The following is a 21,908-nucleotide window of genomic DNA, read 5'->3' as shown; positions in this document are numbered from 1 at the left end:
CCATTAAACTTTGATTATACTAATATCTTGCCATCTTTTCCACAGTATTTTCTGCCTCACTTTCAGGAAGAAGACTACATCTACACCTCACGCTGCCTCGGCAAGGCCAGCAGCATCATCAAGGACCAGTCACACCCCGGCCACTCCCTCTTCTCCCCTCTCCCATCGGGCAAGAGGTTCAGAAGTGTGTAAACGCACACCTCCAGATTCAGGGACAGTTTCTTCCCGGCTGTTATCAGGCAACTGAACCATCCTACCCCAACTAGAGAGCGGTCCTGAACTACTATCTACCTCATTGGTGACCCTCGGACTATCCTTGATCGGACTTTGCTGGCTTTCCCTTGCACTAAACTTTATTCCCATATCATGTATCTGTACACTGTGAATGGCTCGATTGTAATCATGTATTGCCTTTCTGCTAACTGGGTAGCACGCAACAAAAGCTTTTTCACTGTACCTCATTCCACTAAGTTTCTGTCTAGGTCGTTGACAATAGACAATAGACAATAGGTGCAGGAGTAGGCCATTCGGCCCTTCGAGCCAGCACCGCCATTCGACGTGATCATGGCTGATCATTCACAATCAGTACCCCGTTCCTGCCTTCTCCCCATATCCCCTAACTCCGCTATCTTTAAGAGCCCTATCTAGCTCTCTCTTGAAAGTATCCAGAGAACCGGCCTCCACCGCCCACTGAGGCAGAGAATTCCACAGACTCACCACTCTCTGTGTGAAAAAGTGTTTCCTCGTCTCCGTTCTAAATGGCTTAACCCTTATTCTGAAACTGTGTGGCCCCTGGTTCTGGACTCCCCCAACATCGAGAACATGTTTCCTGCCTCTAGCGTGTCCAAACCCTTGATAATATTATATGTTTCAATGAGATCCCCTCTGTCAACATCTGACACCCTGCATTTCCTTCGCTCCATAGATGCTGCTGCACCCGCTGAGTTTCTCCAGCATTTTTGTGTACCTTCGATTTTCCAGCATCTGCAGTTCCTTCTTGAACACCCTGCATATCCACATGCCTGTCTAATAGCCTCTTAAACACCACTATCATATCTGCCTCCACCATCCACCCCTGGCATTGTGTCTGGAATCCCATCCTATGTCTCTTGTGCATTGACAGCATTTCAAGGGCCTGTCCCACTTTTTTCCAGCGACTGCCGACGTCATTGACTGACGTAGCAGGGACGCTGAAAGGTTTCAAAATCCAGCGGCGACAAAATAAACGCCGCGGGTTTGTCGGCGACCTGATACGTCTGTCAACGATGCCGGCAGTCGCTGAAAAAAATCACCATGTGGGACAGGCTCTTCACTTTGCAATCTTGCTGCAGTGTGGAACTGGGTCAATAATCAGCCCAAGCTGGTAACTCTGGCATGCACGAGACAGTGCAGAAAATAGACTACACTTTGCAGCCTGGCATGCAGTACAGTGTGGATCTCTGCAACCTAGCATTCCCGTTCATTCGCCATTGTAATGAATACAGTATGTGTAACAGAGTGTGTTGTACCAGGTGTTCACCAGTTGCTATCACTGCATCTTCCTGGACATCATATGATTGAAGCTTTTTAATGCGACAAGGCGTAGCTTCAAGCTCCGTTTGAAATTGACTGAAGGACACTCAGGTTTAAAGTGAATTTGAGCTGACAATAGGCAATAGACAATAGGTGCAGGAGTAGGCCATTCAGCCCTTCGTGCCAGCGCCGCCATTCAATGTGATCATGGCTGATCATCCCCAATCAGTACCCCGTTCCTGCCTTCTCCCCATATCCCCTGACCCCGCTATCTTTAAGAGCCCTATCTAGCTCCCTCTTGAAAGCATCCAGAGAACCGGCCTCCACCGCCCTCTGGGCCAGAAATTTGCAACGACTCACAACTCTCCGTGTGAAAAAGTGTTTCCTCGTCTCCGTTCTAAATGGCTTACCCCTTATACTTAAACTGTGGCCGCTGGTTGTGGACTCCCCCAACATCGGGAACATGTTTCCAGCTTCTAACGTGTCGAACCCATTAACAATCTTATATGCTTCAATGAGATCCCCTCTCATCCTAAACTCCAGAGTGTACAAGCTCAGCTGCTCCATTCTCTCAGAATATGACAGTCCCGCCATCCCGGGAATTAACCTTGTAAATCTACGCTGCACTTCCTCAAAAGCAAGAATGTCCTTCCTCAAATTAGGGGACCAAAACTGCTCACAATACTCCAGGTGTGGTCTCACTAGGGCTCTGTACAACTGCAGAAGGACCTCTTTGCTCCTATATTCGACACCTCTTGTTATAAAGGCCAACATGCCATTCGCTTTCTTCACTGCCTGCTGTACCTGCAGGCTTACTTTCATAGACTGATGAACAAGGACCCCCAGATCCCGTTGTACTTCCCCTTTTCCCAACTTGACGCCATTTAGATAGTAATCTGCCTGTTTTTGCTACCAAAGTGGATAACCTCACATTTATCCGCATTAAACTTCATCTGTCATGCATCTGCCCACTATGCATCCTCATAGCATCCTCCTCACAGTTCACACTGCCTCCCAGCTTTGTGTCATCTGCAAATTTGCTAATGTTACTTTGAATCTCTTCATCCAAAGCATTGATGTATATTGTAAACAGCTGTGGTCCCAGCACTGAGCCTTGCGGTACCCCACTAGTCACTGCCTGCCATTCTGAAAGGGACCTGTTAATCCCTACTCTTTGTTTCCTGTCTGCCAACCACTTCTCTATCTATGTCAGCACTCTACCCCCAATACCATGTGCCCTAAATTTGCCCACTAATCTCCTATGTGGGACCTTATCGAATGCTTTCTGAAAGTCCAGGTACACTACATCCACTGACTCTCCCTTGTCCAGTTTCCTAGTTACATCATCAAAAAATTCAAGAAGATTAGTCAAGCATGATTTCCCCTTTGTAAATCCATGCAGACTCGGACCGATCCTGCTACTGCTATCCAAATGTTCGGCTATCTCATATTTTATAATTGACTCCAGCATCTTCCCCACCACCGATGTCAGGCTAACTGGTCTATAATTCCCTGTTTTCTCTCTCCGGCCTTTCTTAAAAAGTGGGATAACATTAGCTACCCTCCAATCCACAGGAACTGATCCTGAATCTATAGAACATTGGAAAATGATCACCAATGCGTCCACGATTTCTAGAGCCACTTCCTTAAGTACCCTGGGATGCAGACCATCAGGCCCTGGGGATTTATCAGCCTTTAGTCCCATCAGTCTATCCAACACCATTTCCTGCCTAATGTGGATTTCCTTCAGTTCCTCCGTCACCCCAGATCCTCTGGCCACTACTATATCAGGAAGATTGTTTGTGTCCTACTTAGTGAAGATGGATCCAAAGTACAGATCATCAGTCTGAAGAAGGGTTTCGGCCCGAAACGTTGCCTATTTTCTTCGCTCCATAGATGCTGCTGCACCCGCTGAGTTTCTCCAGCAATTTTGTGTACCTTCCAAAGTACCTGAGTTAGGTGAGCTCGATGAAAGAAAGCATTGCTTTTCACAGAGACTTATTGCTTTCCAGAATGAACAAAAAGACACAGAGTGCTGGAGTAACTCAGCGGGTCAGGCAGCATCAGTGGAGAACATGGATAGGTGACATTTCACAGTCCCATTTGTCTCATTTTCACACCTTATACTTCCTTATCTCTGTATCTACCTATCTCCTGACTAAAGAAGGGTCTTGACTCAAAACAACACCCATTGCTCCCATCCAGAGATGCTGCCTGACCCGCTGAGTTACTCCAGCACTCTGTGAAACGTCACCTATCCATATTCTCCACAGATGCTGCCATGTTCTCCACAGATGCTGCCTGACCCGCTGAGTTACTCCAGCACTCTGTGAAACGTCACCTATCCATTTTCTCCACAGATGCCTTGCCTGACTGTTTCAACTATGTTCCATTAATAAATGTGTAGGTTCACACATCAAGAACGGTCCCTTAACCGAGATACCAGGAGAACAATGAAGACGGAAGGATTTGTACTGAGTTACAGAGACGGAAAATAGAACTACAAATGAAGGAAAGAAGATTGAAACGGACTGAATGCCAAATGTTACATTTTTTAAACCAGAATCGGTATTTCCCTTGTTGATTCAGAAAGGAAAGGAATTGAACCAGGAACCAGGGGGACATTGGTTTAAGGTGAGGGGGAGGAAGATTTAATTAGGATCCTAAGGAGCATTTTTGTTCACACACAGAGGGTGGTGGGTGTATGGAACGAGCTGCCAGAGGAGGTAGTTGAGGCTGGGACTATCACAGCATTTAAGAAACATTTGGACAGGTACAGAGATAGGAAAGGAGTGGAGGGATATGGGCCAAACGCAGGCAGGTGGGACTGGTGTAGATCGGGCAAGGTGGCTGGCATGGGCAAGATGGGCCGAAGGGCCTGTTTCCACACTGTATGACTCTATGATATGGATATGCAGGGCATGGAGGGATATAGATTATGTGGAGGCAGATAAGAGATGGCCTTGGCATCATGTTCAACGCTGACGTGTGCTGAAGGGCCACAACAGACAATACACAACAGGTGCAGGAGGAGGCCTTTCGGCCCTTCAAGCCAGCACCACCATTCAATGTGATCATGGCTGATCATTCCCAATCAGTACCCCGTTCCTGCCTTCTCCCCATATCCCTTGATTCCTCTTTTTAAGAAAGGCGGGAGAGAGAAAACAGGGAATTATAGACCAGTTAGCCTGGTTTTTGGTTATCTTCTGTTGCTCTTTATAAGTTTCCCAATCCTCTTGCTTCCCGCTCATCTTTGCTACGTTGTACTTCTTCTCTTTAATTTTTATACTGTCCCTGACGTCTCTTCTCAGCCACGGTCGCCCCTTTCTCCCCTTGGAATCTTTCTTCCTCTTTGGAATGAACTGACCCTGCACCTTCTGTATTATTCCTACAAATACCTGCCATTGTTGTTCCACAGTCATCCCTGCTAGTGTATCTTTCCAGTCAACTTTGGCCAGCTCCTCCCTCATGGCCCCATAGTCCCCTTTGTTCAACTGTAACACTGACACCTCCGATCTACCCTTCTCCCTCTCCAATTGTAGATTAAACCTGACCATGTTATGGTCACTGCCTCCTAATGGCTCATTAACCTCGAGGTCCTTTATCAAATCTGGTTGTTTACAAAACACTAAACCCAGAATTGCCTTCTCCCTGGTAGGCTCCAATACAAGCTGTTCTAAGAATCCATCACAAAGACACTCTACAAAGTCCCTTTCCTGGGGTCCAGTACCAACCTGATTTTCCCAGTCAACCTGCATGTTGAAATCTCCCATAACAACCACAGCATTACTTTTGCTACATGCCAATTTTAACTCCTGATTCAACTTGTGCCCTATGTCCAGGCTACTGTTTGGGGGCCTGTAGATTAGTCCCATTAGGGTCTTTTTACCCTTACAATTCCTTAGTTCTATCCATACTGACTCCACATCTCCTGTTTCAATGTCACCCCTTGCAAGGGACTGAATTTCATTCCTCACCAACAGGGCTATCCCACCCCCTCTGCCCACCTGTCTGTCTTTTCGATAGGAGGTTTACCCTTGAATATTCAGTTCCCAGCCCTGGCCCTCTTGCAGCCATGTCTCAGTAATTCCCACAACATCATACTTGCCAGTTTCTAACGGAGCCTCAAGCTCATCCACTTTATTCCTTATACTTCGCGCATTTATATACAATACTTTTAATCCATTACTCACCTCACCTTTCACATCGATTCCTATTTCACTTGGCCATACTCTCCTAACCATTTGTGAGCTGTCTGCCCCATTAATTCTGGCGTCTTTCTTAACTTTTCCTGTATTATAGATAATAGACAATAGACGATAGGTGCAGGATCATCCCCAATCAGTACCCCGTTCCAGCCTTCTCCCCATTCGGCTATCTTTAAGAGCCCTATCTAGCTCTCTCTTGAAAGTATCCAAAGAACTGGCCTCCACCGCCCTCTGCGGCAGAGAATTCCACAGACTCATCACTCTCTGAGAAAAAGTGTTTCCTCGTCTCCGTTCTAAATGGCTTACCCCTTATTCTTAAAACGTGGCCCCTGGTTCTGGACTCCCCCAACATCGGGAAAATGTTTCCTGCCTCCAGCGTGTCCAAACCCTTAATAATCTTATGTGTTTCAATAAGATACCCTCTCATCCTTCTAAACTTCAGAGTGCACAAGCCCAGCCGCTTCATTCTCTCAGCATATGACAGTCCCGCCATCCCGGGAATTAACCTTGTAAACCTACGCTGCACTCCCTCAATAGCAAGAATGTCCTTCCTCAAATTAGGGGACCAAAACTGCACACAATACTCCAGGTGTGGTCTCACTAGGGCTCTGTACAACTGCAGAAGGACCTCTTTGCTTCTATACTCGCCTCCTCTTGTTATAAAAGCCAACATTGGTGGCCGATTAGGAAAAGGGGATATGCAGCGAGACCTGAGTGTCATGGTACACCTGTCACCTGAAAGTAGGCATGCAGGTGCAGCAGGCAGTGAAGAAAGTGAATGGTATGTTAGCATTCATAGCAAAAGTATTTGAGTATAGGAGCAGGGAGGTTCTACTGCAGTTGTACAGGGTCTTGGTGAGACCACACCTGGAGTATTGCGTACAGTTTTGGTCTCCTAATCTGAGGAAGGACATTCTTGCCATAGAGGGAGTACAGAGAAGGTTCACCAGACTGATTCCTGGGATGTCAGGACTTTCATATGAAGAAAGACTGGATAGACTCGGCTTGTAGATGCTAGAATTTAGAAGATTGAGGGGGAATCTTATAGAAACGTCCAAAATTCTTAAGGGGTTGGACAGGCTAGATACAGGAAGATTGTTGCCGATGTTGGGAGAAGTCCAGGACAAGGGGTCACAGCTTAAGGGTAAGGGGGAAAGGACCGAGATGAGAAAAAAAATTTTCACACAGAGAGTGGTGAATCTGTGGAATTCTCTGCCACAGAAGGTAGTTGAGGCCACAGTTCATTGGCTATATTTAAGCGGGAGTTAGATGTGGCTGAAGGGATCAGGGGGTATGGAGAGCAGGCAGGTACAGGATACTGAGTTGGATGATCAGCCATGATCATATTGAATGGTGGTGCAGGCTCGAAGGGCCGAATGGCTTCTACTCCTGCACCTATTTTCTATGTTTCTATGTTTCTAACATGCTTACTTCACTGCCTACTGTACCTGCTGTGCTCCCCCTCTCCCCCCATCCTGTGCTGTGTTCTGTGTTCGATGTTCTGTAAGTGGCTCACAATTACACTGACAAACCTGCACTATCACCAGAGGGATTCCATCTCAGCAGTTTGTTCTAGGCTAACAAACACGTTGCAACAACACTTCTTGCATCGATGTTGCAATATTCATGCAAGTATTTTCTGCGATGCATCTTAATGCGTTCTGAATGCAGCCTCCAGCAAGCCCTCTGCAGAGTGGCTACACAGCCCTGACTGACACAAACCTGACAATTCACTCCAGCTTCTCCCATGGGCAACTCCGTCTCTCCCTCGCCCCTCGTGGAAACATCCAACGTTACTTTGTGCCTTTTAGACCAGAGATTTTAACCTTTGTGGACGCAGCCCAGACTATATAAGATTATTAAGGGTTTGGACACGCTAGGGGCGTTAAACATGTTTGCGATGTTGGGTGAGTCCAGAACCAGGGGCCACACACACACAGTTTAAGAATAAGGGGTAAGTCATTTAGAACGGAGACGAGGAAACACTTTTTCACACAGAGAGTGGTGAGTCTGTGGAATTCTCTGCCTCGGAGGGCGGTGGAGGCCGGTTCTCTGGATGCTTTCAAGAGAGAGTTACATAGGGCTCTTAAAGATAGCGGAGTCAGGGGATATGGGGAGAAGGCAGGAACGGGGTACTGATTGGGGATGATCAGCCATGATCGCATTGAATGGCAATGCTGGCTTGAAGGGCCGAATGGCCTACTCCTGCACCTATTGTCTATTGCCTATCGTTGCGGTGAATCTCCTCTGCATCCTCGGCATCCTTCCTGTAATGGGGGCGACCAGAACTGTACGCAATACTCCACACGCACCATTATTCCTTATCTTTCCAATTAAACATCGAGCCCCGTCTGTGAATTACTTCAGAGAAACTTTGCTGATTCTTTCCGGGGAAGCGGTGAAGATTACAAAGGCCAGTTGTAAGAAAGAACATCTCTCTGGTTTCCTGTCTGTGTGGATTATTTTAACCAGTTCGGTGACTGCATTGCAGGCGTTAGTGGAGATTGTCCCGCTGAGGAATCTGTGGCGCATCACCAGTGCTGGAGTAACTCAGCGGGTCAGGCAGCATCTGTGGAGAACATGGATAGGTGATGTTTCGGATGGGGACCCTTCTTTGGCGAAACGCCTATCCACGTTTCCACAGAACCTGACCCGCTGAGTTACTCCAGCACTCTGTGAAACGTCACCTATCCATGTTCTCCACAGATGCTGCTGGAGTAACTCCAGCTCTGTGTCACGTCACCTATCCATGTTCTCCACAGATGCTGCCTGACCCGCTGAGAAGCACTCTGTGAAAGGTCACCTATCCATGTTCTCCACAGATGCTGCCTGACCCGCTCTACTCAAACACTCTGTGAAACGTCACCTATCCATGTTCTCCACAGATGCTGCCTGACCCGCTGAGTTACTCCAGCACTCTGGGTCTCTATCTTTGATATAAACCAGCAGTTCCTTGTTTCTACAAGTTTACACTAGTTCCACGTTATTCCGTTTTCAAATCCTCTCCCCACACACACTGGTGGCCATTTACAGAGGACCAGTTTACCTACAAACCTGCACGCCTTCAGAGTGCGGGAGGAAACCGGAGTACCCGGAGCAAACCCACACGGGTCATGGGAAGAACGTACAAACTCCGTACAGACAGCACCCGTGGTCGGGATCGAACCCTGGTCTCTGACGCCGTGAAGCAGCAACTCTACCGCTGTGCCACCGTGTTTTTACCAACAACATTTAACAGCCGACGCCATCCTATCCGGGACCTCTTCTTGCCTCTTAGAGTGACAGTGCACGGAAACAGGCCCTTCGGCCCATCTCAACCATGCTGCCCCAAGATACCCCATCTAAGCTCTTCTTTTAGCCACGTGTGGCCAGTGCCCCTCTCAATGTGAGGAAGGTCCAGACCCGGAACGCCGAATGCCCATTGATGCTGCCTGACCTGCTGAGTTCCTCCAGCACTTTGTGCTTTCTGCAAGGTTCCAGCACCTGCAGTTCCTTGGGTCTCGCTCGAAACCTGCCCCATCCATGAAGCCATATCTTCCTTCAGCAGGAGGCCGGTTCTCTGGATACTTTCAAGAGAGAGCTAGATAGGGCTCTTAAAGATAGCGGAGTCAGGGGATATGGGGAGAAGGCAGGAACGGGGTACTGATTGGGGATGATCAGCCATGGTCACATTGAATGGCGGTGCTGGCTCAAAGGGCCGAATGGCCTACTCCTGCACCTATTGTCTATTGTCACCTCACCCTTGGCCGGGTCCAACTCACCATTTACACTCATTCTGGTTTAACAGCTTTGTGTCTGATTCCCAAATGCAACCAGCTAATTTCTAACACGTATCACACACAGATACACACGAGTGTTTTAAACCCCAATCAGTCTGAAGAAGGGTCCCGACCCAAAACATCACCTGTCCACGTTCTAGAGATGTTGGTCGACTCGCTCAGTTACTCCAGCATTTTGAATTGAATTGAATAAATTGAATTGTATACTCTGGAATTTAGAAGGATGAGAGGGCATCTTATTGAAACATATAAGAATATTAAGGGCTGGTCACGCTAGAGGCAGGAAACACTCGAGTCCAGGGGCCACAGTTTAAAGATAAGGGGTAAGCCATTTAGAACGGAGACGAGGAAACACTTTTTCTCAATTGAATTCTCTGCCTCAGAGGCGGTGGAGGCCGGTTTCTGGATACTTTCAAGAGAGAGCTAGATAGGGCTCTTAAGATATTGATATGGGGAGAACTTTACAGGTTTTGATCAGCCATGATACACTTTATTTAGAATGGCCTACTCCTGCACCTATTGTCTATTGTCTATTGACAAATGTTATGAGCCAAGTATGTATACGTACAAGGAATTTGCCTTGGTGCTTGCTCACAAGTAACAACAGATTTTACGGTCGACAATTAAAGATAAAACATTATATTTTAAACATGTGAAAAATTAAATAAAATCCTCGAGCACTTTGTGTCTTTGTACTCTCATGTTCATAAGGGATAGGTACAGAATTAGGCCATTCGGCCCATCAAGTCTACTCCGCCATTCAATCATGGCTGATCTATCTCTCCCTCTCAACCCCATTCTCCAGCCTTCTCCCTGTAACCCCTGACACCCTAATACTTCTGTCTATTAACCAGCATCTGCAGTTCCTTGTGGCCACCGTGGGTTTAAAAAAAAATTGGGCCATCTACAGCGAAACAAAGACAATAGGTGCAGGAGGAGGCCATTCAGCCCTTCGAGCCAGCACCGCCTTTCAATGTGATCATGGCTGATCATCTCCAATCAGTACCCCGTTCCTGCCTTCTCCCCATATCCCTTGTTTCCTTTAGCCCGAAGTACTAAATCTAACTCTCTGTAAACTTAAAAAGGAGAAACATGGAACCACAGATGCTGGTTTACATGAAAGTTAGACACAGAGTGCTGGAGTAATTCAGCAGGTCCGGCAGCATCTGTGGAGAACATGGATAGGGTCCCACCTGATACGTCACCTATCCATGTTCTCCACAGATGCTGCCTGACCCGCTGGGTTACTCCAGCACTCTGTGTCTTTAGTGTTTTAACCTGCATCTGCAGTTCCTTGTGTCTACAGTGGGGTTTTTTTAAACTGCCTTTTACAGAAAACCAAGACAAAAGCAGATAAAGAGGACAATACACAATAGGTGCAGGAGTAGGCCATTCGGCCCTTTGAGCACCGCCATTCAATGTGATCATGGCTGATCATCCCCAATCAATACCCCGTTCCTGCCTTCTCCCCATATCCCCTGACTCCACTATTTTTAAGAGCCCTATCTAGCTCTCTCTTGAAAGTATCCAGAGAACTGGCCTCCAGCGCCCTCTGAGGCAGAGAATTCCACAGACTCACAACTCTCTGTGAGAAAAAGTGTTTCCTCGTCTCTGTTCTAAATGGCTTACCCCTTATTCTTAAACTGTGTGGCCCCTGGTTCTGGACTCCCCCAACATCGAGAACATGTTTCCTGCCTCAAACCCTTAATAATCTTATATGTTTCAATGAGATTGAAGGAGAAGCACAGAAGTGTAGATGTTAGTTTAGTCTAGAGATAGACACACGTGTGTGTGGCCATCCCCGGGCAACAAGCGGCAGCTACAGCTACAGCGACGGCTCCTCCCTACACAACGGCAAATGGGCATTTTGACAGCGTATAGGTGGTGAAAGCAGTTCCTACTTGTGGTGTTGTACTTGACTCCGTTGAAGAACTCGGGGCAGGGTCTGGCCACCAGCTGTCCGGCGGTGGAGGGTGGCCAACACGTCCCTATCTCGTCCATGGTGGAGTTACAGTAGACACCTTTGGGGGCAAGGTCAAACACAGAGGCAGAGGGTTACAGCGAGCAAAGGCAACCCGGGGGTGGGGGGGAGAAAAAGAAGAGCGTCAAATCATTCATCAGTTCCACATCGCCGTCTATATCTCCCGTCTCCCTCTCCCGCGACTCTCACTGAGGAACGGTCTCGACCCGAAACCTCATCGATTCCTTCTCTCCAAAGATGCTGCCTGGCCCGCTGAGTTACTCCAGCACTCTGTGTCTCTAGAGATGCTGCCTGTCCCGCTGAGTTACTCCAGCATCTTGTCTCTAGAGATGCTGCCTGTCCCCCTGAGTTACTCCAGCAGTTTGTGTCTATCTTGTCTCTAGAGATGCTGCCTGTCCCGCTGAGTTACTCCAGCATCTTGTCTCTAGAGATGCTGCCCTGAGTTACTCCAGCAGTTTCCCGCTGAGTTACTCCAGCATCTTGTCTCTAGAGATGCTGCCTGTCCCGCTGAGTTACTCCAGCATCCTGTGTCTATTTGCGGTGTCACCCAGCATCTGCAGTTGCTTTGAAACCACGGGCTACATACATGTGGAGGTCGCGGGGCTGGGGTCGGGGTCGGGGTCGGGGCTGTCCCACCTACCGGTCAGGTCGGCGGGCGGGGCGGGCGGCAGGCGGGCAGCAGGCGGGCCGTGCAGGGCATCGAACAGGCTGCAGTTGGGGTCCAACTCGTCAATGATGATCTGGTAGAGGGTCGAGTCCATGGTCCGCGGGCGGTGAGTGCCGGAGCGTCTGTCCTCTCTCTCTCTCTCTCTCTCTCTCTCCCTCTCACAGTTATATATGGGAGAGAGGGAGGGAGGAGGGAGAGAGAGAGAGAGGAGAGGGAGGGAGGGAGGAGAGAGAGAGAGAGAGAGAGAGGGAGGAGAGAGAAGGATAGAGAGGAGAAGGATGGGGAAGAGAGAGAGAGAGAGGGAGGGAGGGAGGGAGAGAGAGAGAGACAGATTGAGGGAGGGGAGAGAGAAAGTGCGTGTGTGGGAGGGTGAGGGAAGAGAGGGAGAGGAGAGAGAGAAAGTGGAAGAGAGAGTGAGGGAGGAGGGGGAGAGAGAAGAGAGAGGAGAGAGAGAGAGAGAGAGAGAGGGGGGAGGGAAGAGGGGGAGAGAAGGGGGGCGTCTTGTTTTTAAAACCTCACCCCCTCCCTCTTCCACTCGCTCCACCCCTGTGGCCAATTGAAGTGTTGGGGCCCGCGGCTGATCAACCAATGTGTACCCCATCCCGTGTCTCCCACGCCCGCTGCCCTCAGCCTCACTCCCCTGCCCTGTCTCTCTCTCTGTCTCTCCGTCAGTCTCTCTCTGTCTCTCTCTATCATTCTCGCTCTCAGTCTCTCTCTCTCTCTTATCTTTCTCTCTCTGTCTCTCTCTCTCTGTCTCTGTCTCTCTCTTCTCTGTCTCTCTGTGTGTGTGTCTCTCTCTCTGTCTCTCTCTATATCTCTTTCTCTTACCGGCCACAGTGAACCTGTCTCTCTCTCTCTATCTCTCTATATATATATATATATATATATATATCTCTCTCTCTATCTCCCTCCCTCTCCCCCTCCCCCCTCTCCTCTCTCTCTCTCTCTCTCTCCCTCCCTCTCCCTCCCCCCTCTCCCTCCCTTTTCCTTCCCTCTCTCTCTCTCCCTCTCTCCTCCCCTCTCTCTCCCCTCCCCCCCTCTCTCTCTCTCTCTCCCCCCTCTCTCCCCTCTCTCTCTCTACCTCCTCTCTTACCCCCCTCTCTCTCCCTCTCCCTCTCTCCCTCCCCCTCTCCCTCCCTCTCTCTCTCTCCCTCTCCCTCTCCCCCTCTCTCCCCCCCCCCCTCTCCCCCCTCTCTCTCTCCCCCTCTCCCCCCCTCTCTCCCCTCCCTCCCTCTCTCTCCCCCTCTCTCTCCCTCTCTCCCTCCCTCTCTCTCTCTCCCTCTCTCTCCCCTCCGCTCTCTCCCTCCCCTCTCCCTCCCTCTCTCCCTCATCTCTCCCCCCCTCCCCCTCTCTCTCTCTCCTCTCTCCCTCCCTCTCTCTCCCCTCTCTCTCCCTCCCTCTCTCTCCCCCCCCTCTCTCTGTAACTCTAAATCCTCTCTCTCTTCCCCCCCCCTCCCCCCTCCCTCCCCCCTCCTGTCTCCCTCTCTCTCTCCCCCCCTCTCTCCCTCCCCCCCTCTCTCTCTCTCCCACTCTCTCTCCCCTCTCTCCCCCCCTCTCCCCTCCCTCCTCTCTCCCCCTCTCCCTCCCCCTCCCTCCTCTCTCTCCCCCTCTCATCTCCTCCCCCCCTCTCCCGTACCCCCCCCCCGCCTCTCTTTACCCCCCGCTACCCGGTCAGTCTAGCAGCTTACACCACATTCCCGTCTCTGTCTGTCTGTGCCTGTTCCAGGGTGCATTTGCTCCAGATATTTGTGTTGAGGTTGTGTGATGTGCCACACTGCCCCCTTTGCCATCATTGTTTCGCTCCCTACATATTCCGAGTCTCTTATTCCTTTCCCCGTGGAGCATGTTTATCTTTGGCCGCGATCAATCTTCGCGAGTCCCGGCCTCGGGAGAGAATCTCACGAGTGGAATCCCCGGGCTACAGACAGAGGGACAGACAGAGCGCTGGAGGAACTCAGCGGGTCGGGTCGGGTCGGGTCGGGCAGCGTCTGTGGAGGTGGGTGGACAGGAGACTATTCTTCACACTTGATGCTCTCTCTCTCTCCCTCTCTCTCTCTCTCCCTCTTTCTCCCTCTCTCTCACCTCTCCCCCTTCTCTCTCTCTCCCTCTCCCCCCCTCTCTCCCCCCCCTCTCTCTCTCCCTCTATCTCTCTCCCTCTTTCTCCCTCTCTCTCTCTCTCTCTCCTCCCCCTCTTCTCTCTCTCCCCTATCTCTCTCTCTCTTTCTCCTCTCCTCTCTCTCTCTCTCCCTCTTTCTCCCCTCTCTCTCTCTCTCCCCCCTCTCTCTCTCCCTCCCTCCCCCTCTCCCTCTCCCTCTCCTCTCCCTCTCTCTCCCTCTCCCTCTCTCTCCCCCTCTCTCTCTCCTCTCTCCCTCTCCCTCTCTCTCTCCCTCTCTCTCTCTCTCTCTCTCTCTCTCTCCTCCCTCCCTCTCTCTCTCCCTCTCTCTCTCCCTCTCTCTCCCTCTCTGTCCCAGTGGGCAGACACAAGGAACTGCAGATGCTGGAATCTTGAGCAAGTCTTACAAGAGATACAGCACGGACACAGGCCCTTTGGCCCACCCATTCCACATTAATAGTATCCCACACACACACATTAGTGACAATTTACCTAAGTCAATTAACCTACAAACCTGTATGTCTTTGGAGTGTGGGGTGAAACCGGAGCACCCGGAGAAAACCCACGCAGGTCACGGGGAGAACGTGCAAACTCCGTACAGATAGCGCCCGTAGTCAGGATGGAACCCGGGTCTCTGGCGCTGTGCAGTAACTCTACCCGCTGCTCCACCGTGACTGCCCCAAGTTTCTCAGTCTATTTCCCTCAGTATCTGGTATCCGGTCCGGTTGCTCAGAAGGGTAAGGAAAAGAAGAGGAGGGCAATTGTAATAGGGGACTCTATAGTCAGGGGGTCGGATAGGCGATTCTGTGGACGTAGACAGGAGTCCCGGATGGTAGTTTGCCTCCCTGGTGCCAGGGTCAGGGATGTGTCTGAACGGGTCCAAGAAATCCTGAAATGGGAGGGAGAGGAGCCTGAGGTTGTGGTACATATAGGTACCAACGACATAGGTAAAAAAAGAGAAGAGGTCTTGAAAGAAGAATTTAGGGAATTAGGTAGAGAGTTAAGGAGAAGGACTGCAAAGGTAACAATCTCAGGATTACTGCCTGTGCCACGCGACAGTGAGAGTAGGAATGGAGCGAGGTGGAGGATAAATGCGTGGATGAGGGACTGGTGCAGTGGGTATGGATTCAAGTTTCTGGATCATTGGGACCTCTTTTGGGGAAGGTGCGACCTGTACAGAAAGGACGGGTTGCACTTGAACTCAAGGGGGACCAATATCCTGGCGGGGAGATTTGCAAAGGCTACTGGGGAGACTTTAAACTAGTATGGTTGGGGGGAGGGTCTCAAATTGGGAAAGCTAGCAGTCAGTGTGTGAGGCAGGGGGGCAGAGAATGGTAGCACTCTGACCCAAAATGTAGGGGAGAGAGAAGAAAAAGAAAATAAACAGAGAATAAGAGAGGGTGGGTTTCTTAAATGTGTATATTTTAATGCTAGGAGCATTGTAAGAAAAGTGGATGAACTTAGAGCCTGGATTGACACCTGGAAGTATGATGTTGTGGCGATCAGTGAAACATGGTTGCAGGAGGGCTGTGATTGGAAACTAAATATTCCAGGATTTCGTTGCTTCAGGTGTGATAGAATTGGAGGGGCAAGAGGTGGAGGTGTTGCATTGCTTATCAGGGAAGATATTACAGCAGTGCTTTGGCAGGATAGATTAGAGGGCTCGTCTAGGGAGGCTATTTGGGTGGAACTGAGAAATGGGAAAGGGGTAGCAACACTTATAGGGGTGTATTATAGACCGCCAAATGGGGAGCGAGAATTGGAAGAGCAAATATATGTAAGGAGATTGCAGATATTAGTAGGTAAGCACAAAGTAGTGATTGTGGGAGATTTCAATTTTCCACACATAGACTGGGAAACACATTCTGTAAATGGGCTGGATGGGTTGGAGTTTGTAAAATGTGTGCAGGATAGTTTTTTACAACAATACATAGAAGTACCTACTAGAGAAGGGGCGGTACTGGACTTCCTGTTAGGAAATGAGATGGGTCAGGTGGCAGAGGTATGCGTTGGGGAACCGTTCGGGTCCAGAGATCACAATACCATTAGTTTCAATATAATTATGGAGAGGGACAAAACGGGACCTAGGGTTGAGATTTTTGATTGGAGAAAGGCTAACTTTGAGGAGATGCGAAAGGATTTAAAAGGAGTAAATTGGGACAGTTTGTTTTATGGGAAAGATGTGGAAGAGAAATGGAGTACATTTAAAGGTGAAATTTTAAGAGTACAGAATCTTTATGTCCCTGTTCGGTTGAAAGGAAATCGTAAAAATTGTAAAGAGCCATGGTTTTCAAGGGAAATTGGACACTTGGTTCGGAAAAAGAGGGAGATCTACAATAATTATAGGCAGCATGGAGTAAATGAGGTGCTTGAGGAGTATAAAGAATGTAAAAAGAATCTTAAGAAAGAAATTAGAAAAGCTAAAAGAAGATATGAGGTTGCTTTGGCAAGTAAGGGAAAAGTAAATCCGAAGGGTTTCTATCGCTATATTAATAGCAAAAGGATAACGAGGGATAAAATTGGTCCATTAGAGAGTCAGAGTGGACAACTATCTGCAGAGCCAAAAGAGATGGGGGAGATATTGAACAGTTTCTTTTCTTCGGTATTCACCAAGGAGAAGGATATTGAATTATGTGAGGTAAGGGAAACAAGTAGAGTAGCTATGGAAACTATGAGGATCAAAGAAGAGGAAGTACTGACACTTTTGAGAAATATAAAAGTGGATAAGTGTCCAGGTCCGGACAGGATATTCCCTAGGACATTGAGGGAAGTTAGTGTAGAAATAGCAGGGGCTATGGCAGAAATATTTAAAATGTCATTAGAAATGGGAATAGTGCCGGAGGATTGGCGTACTGCGCATGTTGTTCCATTGTTTAAAAAGGGGTCTAAGAGTAAACCTAGCAATTATAGACCTGTTAGTTTGACGTCAGTGGTGGGCAAATTAATGGAAAGAATACTTAGAGATAATATATATAAGCATCTGGATAAACAGGGTCTGATTAGGAACAGTCAACATGGATTTGTGCCTGGAAGGTCTTGTTTAACTAATCTTCTTGAATTTTTTGAAGATGTTACTCGGGAAATTGATGAGGGTAACGCAGTGGATGTTGTGTATATGGACTTGAGTAAGGCCTTTGACAAGGTTCCTCATGGAAGGTTGGTTAAGAAGGTTCAATGGTTGGGTATTAATGGTGGAGTAGCAAGATGGATTCAACAGTGGCTGAATGGGAGATGCCAGAGAGTAATGGTGGATGGTTGTTTGTCAGGTTGGAGGCCAGTGACGAGTGGGGTGCCACAGGGATCTGTGTTGGGTCCACTGTTGTTTGTCATGTACATCAATGATCTGGATGATGGTGTGGTAAATTGGATTAGTAAGTATGCAGATGATACTAAGATAGGTGGGGTTGCGGGTAATGAAGTAGAGTTTCAAAGTCTACAGAGAGATTTATGCCAGTTGGAAGAGTGGGCTGAAAGATGGCAGATGGAGTTTAATGCTGATAAGTGTGAGGTGCTACATCTTGGCAGGACAAATCAAAATAGGACGTACATGGTAAATGGTAGGGAATTGAAGAGTGTAGGTGAACAGAGGGATCTGGGAATAACTGTGCACAGTTCCCTGAAAGTGGAATCTCATGTAGATAGGGTGGTAAAGAAAGCTTTTGGTGTGCTGGCCTTTATAAATCAGAGCATTGAGTATAGAAGTTGGGATGTAATGTTAAAATTGTATAAGGCATTGGTGAGGCCAATTCTGGAGTATGGTGTACAATTTTGGTCGCCTAATTATAGGAAGGATGTCAAAAAAATAAAGAGAGTACAGAGGAGATTTACTAGAATGTTGCCTGGGTTTCAGCAACTAAGTTACAGAGAAAGGTTGAACAAGTTAGGGCTTTATTCTTTGGAGCGCAGAAGGTTAAGGGGGGACTTGATAGAGGTTTTTAAAATGATGAGAGGGATAGACAGAGTTGACGTGGAAAAGCTTTTCCCACTGAGAGTAGGGAAGATTCAAACAAGGGGACATGACATGAGAATTAAGGGACTGAAGTTTAGGGGTAACATGAGGGGGAACCTCTTTACTCAGAGAGTGGTAGCTGTGTGGAATGAGCTTCCAGTGAAGGTGGTGGAGGCAGGTTCGTTTTATCATTTAAAAATAAATGGATAGTTATATGGATGGGAGGGGAATGGAGGGTTATGGTCTGAGCGCAGGTATATGGGACTAGGGGAGATTATGTGTTCGGGCACGGACTAGAAGGGTCGAGATGGCCTGTTTCCGTGCTGTAATTGTTATATGGTTATATGGTTATATCTCTCTCTCTCTCTCTCTCTCTTCCTCTGTCCTTATCTTGGTTACGTATGTATATTCTCTCTCTCCGAGGCTCTATAAGGCTCCACACAGCCTCAGAATTAATGGACGTTCTTTTAGGAAGGAGATGGGGAGGAATTTCTTTACCCCGAGGGTGGAGAATCTGTGGGATTCATTGCACAGAAGACTGTGGAGGCCACAAGTCAGTGGATATATTTAAGGCCCTATCTTATTCGATGTTCACTGCGTCCTCTCATCATCAGCACCCTTTTCTCTCGTCACCTTTCTCCCTCACAATTTCTTTCTGTCATTTGCATTTCAATACACAATACAATAACAATACCATTTATTGTCATTTGAACCTCAAAAGAAATTCAAACAAAATTAATTTTCTCCAGTCATACAACAAGAAAAAAAAAACCAAGACACACAATTAACACAATTTACACAAACACCCATCACTGAGAATCTTCTCCTCACTGTGATGGAAGGCAAAGTCTTGTCTCTCCCCTGCTCTCCATTCTTCTATTGATGTTAAAGCCCCCGGTGGACGCTGGCAAGTCCTGCGGTCTTTAAGCCGTGCCAGGCGATGTAAGGCCCCTCTCCGGGTCTTGATGTTGGAGCCCCCAGCGGGTGCTGGCAAGTCCTGTGGTCTATAAGCCACGCCGGGCGATGTAAGGCCCCTCTCCGGGTCACCATCAGCCCCGCAACTCGGACGGGAGAAGCTGCCGCTGCAGGAGCTCCGAAAAGCGGTCTCCCGCTAGGGACCCGCAAGCTCCCGATGTCACCATCCCTGGCAGTGCTCCCTCTGCCTCTCTCTATCTTGTGGTTACACTCTCAACTACTGCCCTCATCAGCCGCTGATCATAGTCATTATGAAGCCGTGCGGCCTCCGAACCGCGGCACGACAAGTGATGCCGACACATTGACAGTGGCATCTTCAAATAAAGTCCAATAGACAATGGGAATCATTCGCCCCGGCACCGCCATTCAATGTGATCATGGCTGATCATCTCCAATCAGTACCCCGTTCCTGCCTTCTCCCCATATCCCCTGACTCCGCTATCTTTAAGAGCCCTATCTAGCTCTCTCCTGAAAGTGTCCAGAGAACCGGCCTCCACCGGCCTCCTGAGGCAGAGAATTCCACAGACTCACAACTCTCTGTCTGAAGAAGGGTCTCGACCCGAAACGTCACCTAGTCCTTCCTGCCTGACCCCCTGAGTTACTCCAGCACTCTGTGAAACGCCACCTATCCATGTTCTCCACAGATGCTGCCTGACCCCCTGAGTTACTTCAGCACTCTGTGAAACGTCACCTATCCATGTTCTCCAGAGATGCTGACTGACCCGCTGAGATATTCCAGCACCGTGTGACTCCAGCACTCTGTGAAACGTACCTATCCATGTTCTCCACAGATGCTGCCTGACCGCTGAGTTACTCCAGCACTCTGTGAAACGTCACCTATCCATGTTCTCCACAGATGCTGCCTGACCCGCTGAGTTACTCCAGCACTCTGTGAAAGTAGTCACCTATCCATGTTCTCCACAGATGCTGCCTGACACCGCTGAGTATTACTCCAGCACTCTGCTGTGTCTATCATGTTTAGGTTCTTGTCATGTGTACCGAGGTGCTGTGAAACATGTATGGATTATATATAATAAATTAAACAATAATTCATTGATAACCCCAATACTAGAGCAAAAACCTGGTTCTCAGAGCAACAAAGAACAGTACAGACTTGAGATCCATTATCGGTCAAAGTCAGCATGGATTTATGAAGGGGAAATCATGCTCAACTAATCTGCTGGAATTTTTTGAGGATGTAACAAGTAGAATGGATAAGGGAGAGCCAGTGGATGTGGTGTATCTGGACTTTCAAAAAGCCTTTGACAAGGTCCCACACAAGAGGTTAGTGTGCAAAATTAGAGCACATGGTCTTGGGGGTAGGGTATTGACATGGATAGAGAACAGGTTGGCAGACAGGAAGCAAAGAGTAGGAATTAACGGGTCCTTTTCACAATGGCAGGCAGTGACGAGTGGGGTGCCGCAAGGCTCGGTGCTGGGACCCCAGTTATTTATAATATATTAATGACTCAGAAGAAGGAATTAAATGTGACATCTCCAAGTTTGCGGATGACACAAATCTGGGTAGCAGTGTGAGCTGTGAGGAGATGCTATGAGGCTGCAGGGTGACATGGACAGGTTGTGTGAGTGGGCAGATGCACGGCAAATGCAGTATAATGTGAATCAATGTGAGCTTATCCACTTTGGTGGCAAGAACAGGAAGGCAGATAATTACCTAAATTGTTAGGAAAATGGGAGGTGCAACGATACCTGGGCGTCCTTGTACAGGTACATCAGTCACAGATAGTCAGCATGCAGATACAGCAGGCAGTGAAGAAAGCTAATGGCGTGTTGGCCTTCACAGCGAGAGGATTTGAGTATTAGAGCAAGGAGGTCCTACTGCAGTTGTACAGGGCCCTGGTGAGACCACACCTGGAGTATTGTGAACAGTTTTGGTCCCCTAATTTGAGGAAGGACATTCTTGCTATTGAGGGAGTGCAGCGTAGGTTTACAAGGTTAATTCCCGGGATGGCGGGACTGTCATATGCTGAGAGAATGGAGCAGCTGGGCTTGTACACACTGGAGTTTAGAAGGATGAGGGGGATCTTAGTGAAACATATAAGATTATTAAGGGGGTTTGGGACATGCTAGAGGCAAGAAAACATGTTCCCGATGTTGGGGGAGTCCAGAACCAGGGCCCACAGTTTAAGAATAAGGAGTAAGCCATTTAGAATGGAGACGAGGAAACACTTTTTCTCACAGAGAGTTGTGAGTCTGTGGAATTCTCTGCCTCAGAGGGCGGTGGAGGCCGGTTCTCTGGATGCTTTCAAGAGAGAGCTAGATAGGGCTCTTAAAGATGGCGGAGTCAGGGGATATGGGGAGAAGGCAGGAACGGGGTACTGATTGGGAATGATCAGCCATGATCACATTGAATGGCGGTGCTGGCTCGAAGGGCCAAATGGCCTACTCCTGTACCTATTGTCTATTGTCTATTGAAGGGACCAGGTAAGGCTGCCCAGCAACCTGTAGCTGTGGACCATCTCTGTACCACCTCTGTTGATGAAACCACTGATCAACAAGCCTGGATAGAGTGGCTGAGGAGAGGATGTTTCCACTAGTGGGAGATTCTAGGACCAGAGGGCACAGCCTCAGAATTAAAGGATACACCTTCTGAAACGTGATGAGAAGGAATTTATTTAGCCAGAGGGTGGTGAAGCTTTGAAATTCATCACCACAGACGGTGGTGGCGACCGATTCATTGGGTATTTATAAGAATGAGATTCA

At 48.5% G+C, this 21,908-nt stretch overlaps 1 protein-coding gene across 2 annotated transcripts in view; it reads right to left on the bottom strand.

The window, feature by feature from the left end:
* The window catches only part of LOC129696112 (corticotropin-releasing factor receptor 2), a 139,417-nt gene that overhangs the window by 64,582 nt on the left and 52,927 nt on the right, over positions 1-21,908 (bottom strand). The window contains exons 1-2 of one of the 2 annotated variants that reach the window (XM_055633577.1): positions 12,121-12,341; positions 11,401-11,520 (exon numbers count right to left, since the gene is read on the bottom strand). In XM_055633577.1, the coding sequence (XP_055489552.1) occupies positions 11,401-11,520; positions 12,121-12,241 (241 nt within the window). In that variant the 5' untranslated portion in view covers positions 12,242-12,341. Of the gene's footprint in view, positions 1-11,400; positions 11,521-12,120; positions 12,342-21,908 lie in introns of those variants that run through there. The other variant, XM_055633575.1, reaches the window with a different exon arrangement.

The sequence above is a fragment of the Leucoraja erinacea genome, chromosome 4 (assembly GCF_028641065.1).
Source record: "Leucoraja erinacea ecotype New England chromosome 4, Leri_hhj_1, whole genome shotgun sequence".
In the NCBI taxonomy this organism is placed as follows: Eukaryota; Metazoa; Chordata; class Chondrichthyes; order Rajiformes; family Rajidae; genus Leucoraja; species Leucoraja erinaceus.
This window is presented reverse-complemented; position numbering and strand designations above follow the sequence as displayed.